This window comes from Amblyraja radiata, chromosome 9 (assembly GCF_010909765.2).
Source record: "Amblyraja radiata isolate CabotCenter1 chromosome 9, sAmbRad1.1.pri, whole genome shotgun sequence".
Classification (NCBI taxonomy): Eukaryota; Metazoa; Chordata; class Chondrichthyes; order Rajiformes; family Rajidae; genus Amblyraja; species Amblyraja radiata.
The window spans coordinates 53,828,061-53,839,558 of record NC_045964.1 but is presented as its reverse complement, the minus strand read 5'-3'; the positions used below and the strand labels follow the sequence as shown (position 1 = coordinate 53,839,558).

General features: G+C 44.1%; 2 protein-coding genes across 4 annotated transcripts in view; one reads left to right on the top strand and one right to left on the bottom strand.

Moving 5' to 3' along the window:
• pomt2 (protein O-mannosyltransferase 2) overlaps positions 1 to 11,498 on the bottom strand; it is a 47,839-nt gene that overhangs the window by 24,683 nt on the left and 11,658 nt on the right. For 2 of the 3 annotated variants that reach the window (XM_033027452.1, XM_033027449.1), the window contains 6 exons: positions 10,319 to 10,403; positions 9,049 to 9,153; positions 7,857 to 7,965; positions 6,473 to 6,581; positions 1,246 to 1,405; positions 79 to 185 (listed from right to left, as the gene is read on the bottom strand). In XM_033027452.1, the coding sequence (XP_032883343.1) occupies positions 79 to 185; positions 1,246 to 1,405; positions 6,473 to 6,581; positions 7,857 to 7,965; positions 9,049 to 9,153; positions 10,319 to 10,403 (675 nt within the window). The remainder of the gene's footprint in view (positions 1 to 78; positions 186 to 1,245; positions 1,406 to 6,472; positions 6,582 to 7,856; positions 7,966 to 9,048; positions 9,154 to 10,318; positions 10,404 to 11,498) is intronic. The other variant, XM_033027451.1, reaches the window with a different exon arrangement.
• Positions 11,214 to 11,498, top strand: part of syne3 (spectrin repeat containing nuclear envelope family member 3) — a 49,399-nt gene continuing 49,114 nt past the window's right edge. Inside the window, exon 1 of the mRNA XM_033027457.1 lies at positions 11,214 to 11,252. The gene's annotated coding sequence lies outside the window, so the exon portion shown is untranslated. The remainder of the gene's footprint in view (positions 11,253 to 11,498) is intronic.

The window sequence follows — 11,498 nt, the reverse complement described above, 5'->3', positions numbered from 1 at the left end:
CTTCCAAAATAATTTATTTTGCATATCAAGCAGAGTTAAGTTGATAATTAAACAGAACGTTGATTAAAAAAAACTCACCTTTTGTTCAATACTACAAAATGAATTGCAAATAAAGTTGTGTAGAAGACAAGAGGCAGGAGAATGAGGCACCAAACCCGAGCGAGAAAGTGTTTTCCAAATTCAACCTAGAATAAAGTGCACAATCAGCCAAATCCATAATCAGTAGCTGTGGCATAATCATAATCTTGCCGTTTGTAGATTAATTCATTCACAACCTTCTACTTGCATGTAGAGAACTTCAATGACTCAATGAACGAGGTAACATATTCCTGAGTTTAATCACCCACAAAATCATCAATAAATCATTTCCTCTCACTCACCTGCCAACGCCTCCACTGCGCCCTCAGCCTATCAAACCTCTGAGATGGTCTGAAAGATGGGCTTTCAACATCAACAATTGTTTAAAATTATTTTAACGAGTCAGTCCCTGGTTTATTGTTTGTTCCACCAACTTTGTACATGTATTCCTGTGTGATCCACAGATGGGACTCGACCAATAAGGCATCCCACTCCATGACACCCACCTATACTGATTCTATTGTATTCTCTCTACATTCACCTAAAGCCCCCTCAAATTCTACCACACATCGACACACTTGGGGGAAGTTTCTGTGGGTAATTAACATCAACCTGTGCACCTTTGGGATGTGGCAGCAATCTGATCCAAGGGAAATGCATGCACTCACAAGTGGGGACAGAGAGCAGAGGTCAGGATGGAACCTGGATGATCGCGTTACAAGTCAGCTGCTCTATTTGCTGTGGCGCTGTGCCACCCACGATTAAAACGATATAGATTGTGCAACATGTCCAACATCATATCATGTTTATTGCAACATGACAAATATGTTGGACAAACAAGATAAGAGTTCCCATGTTATTTTCTGACTATGGTACCCGGCTAATGTGTAAGATTACAGTCTAAAATCATAGAACAATAGAGAATTAAATAGGCCATTATGCCAACCAGTGGGGAAGCTGCCACATTAACCCCAACATGGTACACATGCCCTTCATGCTCTCCACACAATTCACCTTCATCCAAGATAACTAATCTTCTGTTTTGTCACTTGAAATATAAAATACTGCACTGAATTGGAATCAAATGAATTTGTTCAGAAATATAGTTTTATAATTCATACAGAGCGTACATTTGCCAAACTGAGAAGATGCCAAATGACTACTTACCAGAGAAATGTCAAGCATTCCCAGAAGATGCCACAGGTCACACGCAGTGTTAATTCCAATGAGAAGGATGACAAAGATTCCAACAAATTTTACCCCAAGGGCTCCAGCAAGATTAACTCCTGTCAGTACCAACCATTGCCACCAAGGAAGAGAGAAGGGCCTGGAAACAAAATGGGAAATGATTAACAGATCATTCATATTTCAAATACTTATCAAAGCTGATAACATGAAGGCATCTGGAAAGCAACCTTATAGAGAGCGTTCAAACAGATAATAGAAGGGGCAAGAAAGTAGCTAACATTATTGCTGTTTAAGAAAGAATGCAAGGAAAAGTCTGGGAAATAAATTTCTCCTCATCTCCTTTCTAAAGGTATGTCCTTTTATTCTGAGGCTATGGCTCTGGTCCTAGACTCTCCCACTCGTGAAAATATCCTCTCTACAACCACTCTATCCAGGCCTTTCACTACTTGGTAAGTTTCAATAAAGTCCCCCTCATCCTTCTAAACTCCCAGTTGGGATAATTGAAAGAAGCGCTGCAGGAACATAGAAAAATTGGTGTAGAAGTAGGCCATTCGGCCCTTCGAGCCAGCACCACCATTCAATAGGATCATGGCTGATCATCTAAAATCAGTTCCCCGTTCCTGCTTTTTCCCCATTTCCCTTAATTCCTCTAGCCCTAAGAGCTAAATCTAACTCTCGAAAACATCCAGTGAATTGGCCTCCACTGCCTTCTGTGGCAGGAATTCCAGTTTCACAACTCTCTGGTTGAAGAAGTTATTCCTCATCTCAGTCCTAAATTACTGCCTATTATGCCTCGTGGCATGTAGGGCAGCAACGAAGGTCCTCCAGTCCTGTCTGTTCTGGGCTAGCTTCTGGACACTTCCCCAGGTTTCCCGTCCAGTGTCCAGTGCAGAAATATTCTTGGGATGCTGTCTGGTTGACATTCATCCTATCATCTGTCGATAGCCCTGGAATTCCATCACGCCCAGTAGTGTTGATTCCTTCAGTTGCTATTTCCGTAACATATTTGTTTTACGAGACAGGGTTGTTAGCCCTGTGCTCAACCTCCAACCTGGAGGACCAGTGGATCGCTCTTCGTCTCGCCTCTACCCTTCAACCTGTCCAACATGGGAGACCCTAACACCAGACGAATCTCCCGCTGGCATAGCTCGAGGGGTCACTGAGACACACAAGCTCCCTGAACACGACAAAGTTGCAATCCAACGGGGAGTATCCAAAATTGCCCACCCCTTATTCTTAAACAGTGACCCCTGGTTCTGGGCTCTCCCAACATCGGGAACACACAGCAGAATCAAAAGTTTCCCACTGTGAGGTTAGGCACCAAAGTCAGTCTCTTCCTCGATGTTCACCTGTGGTCGAGGCCTCCGGAGCCCTCCATAGTCGCCGCTACTGGCAGCCTGCCACTCAGGCCCGCTCGCCGGGATGTTGGCTCTCCGGCGTCAGGGCTGGAGGCCAACCTCAGCGCCTTGGACCTCCAAAACGGCCGCTTCCCACCGGAGTCCACAGCTCCCGACTTCCCCAGGCTGCGCCGGGCGGAGACTCCCGCTGGCGGCCCTCGGCAAAGGGCCCCAGGGACTCCGTGATGTCGGTCAGCGCCGCCCGCGCTGGGAGCTCCGTGAACCACAGCTCTGCGATGTTGGAGCAGCGGGCCCAACGCTCCGGAGCTCCAAAACGGCGATTCAAGTAGTTATCGCCTGCTCCGCGGTGAATCCAGTGCCGCGCCGCCGAAGCTCTGGTCCGGTCCCCGGTCTCCGGTAGAAAAGGCCGCTCCGATCCAGCTGGTAGGCCCCGAGGTGGGGGGCGAGGGCGCTACTCCGAAAAATAGTCGCATCCTCGCCAGGAAGCGACTGGGAAGCGGTTTCCCCCTTACCCCTCCCCCCTCCCCCACATAGAAAAACGAAAGAATCCCCAAAACAAAAGTTAGACAAACTAAAATAAAAAAAAGATAGGAAAAAACGGACAGGCTCCTTCAATGCAGCGCCCCTAGCCTGTCCAATCCTTTAAGAATTTAAAATGTTTCTGTAATATCTCCTCTCATCCTTCCAAATTCCAGTGAATGCAAACCCAGTCGACCCATTCTCTCATCATATGTCAGTCCTGTCATCCCAGAGATTAGTTTGATGAACCTACGCTGCACTCCCTTAATAGCAAGAATGTCCTTCCTCAATTTAAGGGACCAAAATTGCACACAATACTCCAGGTGCGGTCTCACCAGGGCCCTGTTCAACTGCAGTAGGACCTCCTTGCTCTGAAACTCAAATCCTCTCGTAATGCAGGCCAACATGCCATTAGCTTTCTTTACTTCCTGCTGTACCTGCATGCTTACTTTCAGTGACTGATGTACAAGCACACACAGGTCTTGTTGCACCTCCCCTTTTCCTAATCTGACACCATTCAGATAATAATCTGCCTTCCTGTTCTTGCCACCAAAGTGGATAACCAAAGTGCATACTGTCGTTGTGTCCTTGGGCAAGACACTTCACCCACCTTTGCCTGTGTGTGAATGTGTGTGAGTGATTGGTGGTGGTCGGAGGGGCCGTAGGCGCAGATTGGCAGCCACGCTTCCGTCAGTCTGCCCCAGGGCAGCTGTGGCTACAGAAGTAGCTTACCACCACCGAGTGTGACTGAGGAGTGAATGAATAATGCGATGTAAAGCGCCTTGAGTATTAGAAAGGCGCTATATAAATCCCATCCATTATTATTATTATTATTATAACCTCACATTTATCCACATTATACTGCATCTGCCATGCATCTGCCCTCACCCAACCTATCCAAGTCACCCTGCAGCCTCATAGCATCCTCATCGCAGCTCACACCGCCACACAGCTTTGTGTCATACGCAAATTTGTAGATGTCACATTTAATTCCCTCGTCTAAATCGTTAATATATATTGTAAATAACTGGGGTCCTAGCACTGAGCCTTGCTGCACCCCACTAGTCACTGCCTGCCATTTTGAAAAGGACCCGTTAATTCCTACTCTTTGCTTCCTGTCTGCCAACCATGTCAATACCCTACCCCCAATACCATGTGCTCTAATTATGCACACAAATCTCTTGTGTGGGACCTTGTCAAAGATTGTTTGGAAGTCTAGATACACCACATCCACTGGCTCTCCCTTATCCATTCTACTTGTTACATCTGCAAAAAATTCCAGAAGATTAGTCCAGCATGATTTCCCCTTCATAAATCTATGCTGACTTTGACTGATCCCGTCACTGCTTTCCAAAGGCACTGCTATTACATCTTTAATAATCGACTCAAGCATTTTCCCCACTACCGATGTAAGGCTAATTGGTCTTTAATTCCCCGTTTTCTCTCTCCCTCCTTTCTTAAAAAGTGGGGTTATATTGGCTACCCTCCAGTCCACAGGAACTGATCCAGTCGAGAGAATATTGGGAAATGATCACCAATGCATCCACGATTTCCAGGGCCACCTCCTTGAGCTCTCTGGGATGCAGACCATCAGGCCCTGGGGATTTATCTGCCTTCAGTCCCAACAGTTTACCAAACACCATTTCCTGACAATTGTGGATTCAGTTCAGTTCCTCCCTCCCATTAGATCCTCGGTCCCTTAGTATTTCCGTGAGATTATTTGTGTCTTCCTTAGTGAAGACAGAACTAAAGTACTTGTTTAACTGTTCTGCCATTTCCTTGTTTCCCATTATAAATTCACCTATCTCTGACTGTAAGGGACCTACATTTGTCTTCACTAATCTTCTCCTTTTTACATATATGAAGAAGCTTTTAGAGTCAGTTTTTATATTCCCCGCAAGCTTTCTTTCATGCTCTTTTTTTCCGCCTCTTAATTGACCCCTTTCTCCTCCTCTGTTCTAAATTTCTCCCAGTCCTCCGGTTTGCTGCTTCCTCTTGTCATTTTATATGCCTTTTCCTTGGATTTAACATTATCCTTGACTTACAAAAGGATACAAAGGATATTTATTATCACATACACCAATTGGTGTAGTGAAATTTGACTTGCCATGCAGCACACAGATAAAGATAAGATACAACATTAAAGAATTGAACAATAAACATAAAAACATCACCCCACAATGGTTCCCACTGTGAGGGAAGGCACAAAGTCCAGTCCCCATCCCCATGTCCACCCATAGTCAGGCCTATTGAGACCTCCGCAGTCGCCACTACGGGGGCTGATGTTACAGGCCCTACTTCGCCGGGTGATGGTGCTCCGGCATCGGGAGACTTCCCTCGTTAGCCACAATTGAGCCGCCTTACCAGTTTTATTTTTTCACCAGACAATGATAAACAATTTTTGGAATTCATCCATGCAATCTTTAAATCTTTAAGTACAATTTGCCAGTCTATCCTAGCCAATTCCCATCTCATACCTTCAAAGTCTCCTTTCTTCAAGTTCAGGACCCTTGTCCCTGAATTAACCGTGTCACTCTCCATTTTAATGCTTGATGCAGTCCCCAACCTCCCTACTGCTGTTTGGTGGTCTGTATACAACCAACAAGCGTTTTCTGCATTGGCTATTTTGCAGTTCTACCCCTTCAGACTACAGCATCCAAGCTAATGTATCTCCTTGCTATTGCAATAATCTCCTCTTTAACCAGCAATGCCACCCCACCTCCTCTTCCTTTCTGTCTATCCTTCCTGAATATTGAATACGCCTGCATAGAAACATAGAAAATAGGTGCAGGAGGAGACAATTCGTTGAGGAAATGGGTCAAACTCAGGCAAATGAGACAAGTTGAGCTGAAGGGTCTGTTTCTGAATAACTCAATCACTCCTTGACTTCATCATGCAAAGAAATTGAATGTTTTGACTTGCCACCTCATTGCACCGTGGATACTCAGGCAGTATCCATTTCTGTTTCACTACCCCAATTCTCAAGTTGTCAAACCCTTCCATGGCTTTGAGTCTGTCCTCTGCTTAGCCCCCTCCAGTCTTGCAATCCTCACTTCTCGCTTTTGATTGCCCGATTTAACAGAGCGTTCCCAGATCTCCAGGCCCAAAGCTTTGGAATTCCCTCCTTGATATTTTAACCCATTTCAAGGTATTCTGCAAAGCCTAATCAGACAATGTTGTACTGGATGTTCAGATTCTGTGTTTGATAGTAGTTGTACCTACAAAGTGAGCTCAGATAAGTATGAAGCAAAATGCAATCTGTTGTGGTTCAGTCCGTGTGACACATTTACCGACCACTTCATCAGGCTTGGTAAATAACTGTTACTGACCTGTCCTTCATAGCGTTGAACCTGAGCGTGCTGAGTACTGCTCCCAGAATAAAGAACATTAGGATTGGATCCAACAAGATATACTGTGAAATAGTTATACATCCAGTATCTGCCAAGGAAAAGAAAAGTTGCAGTAATTCATCCAATTCTGCAAAAGAAAGATATGTTTAAATCTAGAAGTTATTGTTGCCAATGGGTTGAACAACATCAGCAGTTTCCAGATCAAGGATGGGAAATGAGCTGATCAGCACTCGGTCTGTCTGCAAATGCAAGACTCAAACTCAACTAACTACTTCATTAGATGAGCAAAACTCTAACAGTACTGAGGAAATAGCTCCACACCATCCATGACTGAACACATCTACTCATTACAACAAATAAACTACTTGAGGATCTCAGCGGAAGCAGAGGGAAGGTGAGCCATTCGGGTTGAGGCCCTGCATCAGGACTGAGAAAGTAAGGGGGAGATAGGCGGTATAAAGAGGTGAGGGTCTGGCAGGTAATAGGTAGAACCAGGTGAGGAGAGGAATGATTGGCAGACGGAGCCAGGTAGTCAATGGAAGGGGTGGAGTTTGGAGGCAGCAGCTAGTGGCGATATGTGGAGATGGATAATACTGCTTGGTTGCATCACACCTTGGTTTGAAAACAACTCTGCCCAAGACCGCAAGATATTGCAGCGAGCTGTGGATGTAGCCCAGTCCGTCACACAGAGCAGGCTTCTCACCATTATAGATGTAGCCCAGTCCGTCACACAGAGCAGGCTTCTCACCATTATAGATGTAGTCCAGTCTTCTCACCATTGTGGATGTAGCCCAGTCTTCTCACCATTGTGGATGCTGCCCAGTCCATCACACGGACCACACTCCCCACCATTGTAGATGTAGCCCAGTCCATCACACAGTCCAGGCTTATCAACATTGACTCCATCTACTTTTCACACAGCCAACATAAACTCAATGTATTGTCCCACCTCAGTCATTGCTTCTTCTTCCTGCTCCCGTTGGACAGAAGATACAGAATGTTGCACCAACAGACACAGGAACAGCGTCTTCTCCTCTGACATCAGACTTCAGAATGGTCTTTGCATAAGCTAGTGCATTCTTCTCTATCTCATTGCAGGCATTGGACTTTGTCTCTGGACCTATTGCGCTACAATGCTGAGAACTACATTCTGCACTGCATCTGTCCCTTCACTATACCTATTGTGCTCAAGTTCAGTTTAATAGTATTTATGTATGGTATTATCTGCTGTAAGATTCTACATACCCACACAATTGTTGTATGATTCTATATACCCACAAAAGTGACATTGTTTGAAGGTACTGTCCTGTATTACTCTGGCAAAGATAGAGTAAGATATTTCAATAGAACCAGAGAAACTTACCAAATATCAAAAAGACAGCAGCGAGAAGAGCAGCATTATGTGATCTGGTCAGCTCCAAAACAATGAGATATGCAAAAGGAACAAGACAGGAGCCCAGCGTTGCACAGAGCTGGAGATATTGAGAAGAAAGAGCACATAAGACAGAACAAGTTAACATTAGAAATTAAAAATAGTAATCAGAGGGTGGAAACTACACTTTGAGATGTCATACCATAGATTCACGGAGTCAAACAGCACGAAAACAGCCCCTTCAGCTCAAATAGTTCATGCCAGCCAAGCCGGCCTATGCCAGCTCACTGCCCTCTTAACCTTTCATGAACCAGTCCAAATGGCTTTTAAGTATTTTAATTGTACCCACCTCTGGCAGTTTATTTCATTTACCCACCATCCTTCCTGTGAAAAACCTGCCCCTCAGATTTCCTTTGTCTCCACCATTCTCACCTTAAACCTGTGTCCTTTACTTTGTTTCCTCTAGACTCAAGTTCAAGTTCGTGTTTATTGTCACTTAACCAATTAAGGTACAGTGAAATTTGAGTTACCATACAGCCATACTAAGTGAAAAGCAACAAGACACACAGCCACATAAAATAAAATTTAATATAAACATCCACCACAGCGGAATCCACATTCCTCACTGTGATGGAAGACTGTGACTCTCTATTCTATCTATGGCCCTCATCATTTTATACTCCTGGGTAAAATCATCTCTCAGTATCCTTCACTCCAGGAAAACAATCCCTAGTCTCTCCAGTCTCTCCTCATAACTCAAGTCCTTCAGTCCCAGCAACATCTATGAATCTTTACTGCATCCTTCCTGGTGATGGGAACTGCAGACAATACTCCAAGTGCAGCTTGACTAATGATATTTAGAGGATATAGTCACACAGCACAAAACATTGGCCAAACTAGTTCGTATCACCTTGAAAGGTGATGAAAAGTAATGCACATGTGAAACAAGCATCTAAGATATTTGGCGGGCAATTACAAAGAACGCTAGGAAACATCAACATAGTGTACTTTTCGTTGAAAATATCTTTCGTAGCAAAATCTGCATCCTATACTGATTCTATAAATATACATCTAAAAAAAAACCCCATATACAGACTGGTATCTCTCTGCTCCTTTTCCTCACAAGGTACCTGCAGTTTAAGTATATGACCTCCTGTCCACTGGTTTATCTGACATTTCTTACCGCTCTCATGCCATAATAGTGGTGGTGTTCATACTTGTCTCCAGGTTTCTTAAAGAGGAAGGTACCATCATATCCAGTGAGATATCCCGCTAATCCAATTAACATCTAAAAACAGGATAATGATAACAATGTATACAGCCAAAAACACTTACAGATAAACACAACATTAAAAGCAGCACCTGGTCAAGAAAGCAACTGAAAAGCAATGAGAGAACTGGGATATATTCTAGACAAACTAGTCAAAAATAGTGACATTAAATTGTACACGACAAATGGTCAAATCCAGAAAGCACTGCAGTTCGATTGTCTCTGTTACAGAAGGACATTAAAATATTAGAGAAAGTAAAAAGATATGCAAGGATTACATCGGAATGGAGAAACCAGGGCTTTACATTAGAAATAAGTTTTAAAGGACACTTCAGAATTGTATAAAATTATTATAGGTTGGTCAGGCTATATTTGGGGGAAATGCTTTCATAGTTGGGTAATCTACGTTAAAAATCCAAATGCAAAATAAGGATCAAAGTACGGCAGAAAGTTTGTAACAGGAATTACTCAGCAGATCAGACATCAGATGTGCAGCCTGAAACGATTTACACACCTGGCATTTTATACGCGCAAGGTTAGGATGTTATCTGAAATATTAACTCTTATTATTGCTCTTTCCAAGGATGTGAGATTTGTTTATTCCAAGTGATCAGAATATCACAAGGGATTTGTGCCGTCAGAGTTCGAGGCAACTTGGACGAGTTTGAGAGAAAACATCAAAGTAAAAGAAATGTTAAAAACCCAAGTAAGGAAAAGGACTTGAGCAGCAGACTTTATCCAGCTGACTACCTGAATAACCACGGCAGAAAAAGCTATGTATCACATGTCCTTGATGAACAGCATGGACAGGATGGGCTGAAGGGACTATTTAAGACCCTGTGACTTCAGTTGGGCATTTGGACAGATACATGGAGAGGAAAAGCTTAGAGGGCAAATGGGACTAGTCCAGATGGGGCATCTTGGTCAGCATGGGCAAGTTGGGCCGAAGGGCTTATTTCCATGCTGCATGACTCTGCAAGTGGTCTGTAACTGCAAAAAACTGCTTTTAGCCAAAACACATAAAAAAAGAAAACAAAATAGATGTTTCCAAGGAGATGCTAGTGACACTCTTTCATCCAATATTAATTATTATTATTATAGACTATTTTCTCCACTGCTCTCTCATTCCACAACAATCCTCATCATCTTTTATTTCTTTAATTCTTTATAGAGGAATTCATACCTTGCCCAGTGGAGGATGAACATCAAAGAAAAATGTCTGGTTGATGTAATAACTTCCCATTTTTCCAAAGTGAGTTTCGTCCCAGCTGTTAAGAGGAATAAAAATCCACGATGCTGGATTTGAAAAATACTGCTTTCTTAGCCAGATTCCTTACTAGCACATTCCACAGCCATGTGTAGCTAATGCATGCAAAGTAAATTGCCTATTAAAGAATAGAGCCATCAAGTCAACAGCAGAGTTCAGCCCAATTTGTCCATATCCCTCTAAACTTTTCCTATCCATATATCTGTCTGAATACCTTTTAAACATTTAAAAAGTAGCCATCCCTACTGTTTCCTTTGGCAGCTCATTCCATATTCCCATATTCACTCTCTGACTGAAAAAATTGCACTTGGCTCTTGTTTAAATCTTTCCCTTCTCACTTAAATCTCTGCCCACTAGTGTTAAACGCCCCTACTGTGGAAAAAAGACTAAACGTTCAACTTATCTACACCCCTCATTATTTCCTATATGGTCACCCCTCAACCTCCTGTGTCCAATGAAAAGACCCCAGCAAATCCAACCTCTCCCTATTGTTCCAATCAACATCCTGTTCCAGTCAATATCATTATGTACCATTTCCAGCATGGATGTAGCCCAGTCCATCACAGACCATGCTTCACAGACATTCCTTCCTGTAGCTAGTTGACCAGAACCGCAGACAATACTCCAAGTATGGTCTCACCAACAACTTGTATTGCAGGGCTCAAAATTAACGGTTGCCCAGTTGCCAAAGGCCACCTAAACTCTCGCCGGGCAACCTAAAAGCCGTGTCATTTTGCCCGGCTTGGCAAGAACCCGGGACACCTGCCATTCAACTCTGAGCGGGCCCCCCTCTCTATCTCTATCTCTCTCTCTCTCACTCTCCGCCCACCATCCGTGTCCGAGCCGCTGGGTTTCCGCTCTCCGGCCGCTCCTCATCCTGCCTTACACATGCGCACTGCTACGGCCAGCACATCCTCCCCCTGCACATGCGCACAACCACGGCCAGCACATCATCGGCCGCCCTACACATGCGCACTGCCATGGCAACTGGTCGGTGCCGGGCACTTTCTCCCTCCCATTACATTGTGGGAGATCTGGCTGCCATTGCTGTCCAGTCGCCGCCTCGCCGCGACCGCTGAAACCCAACGCAGAATCG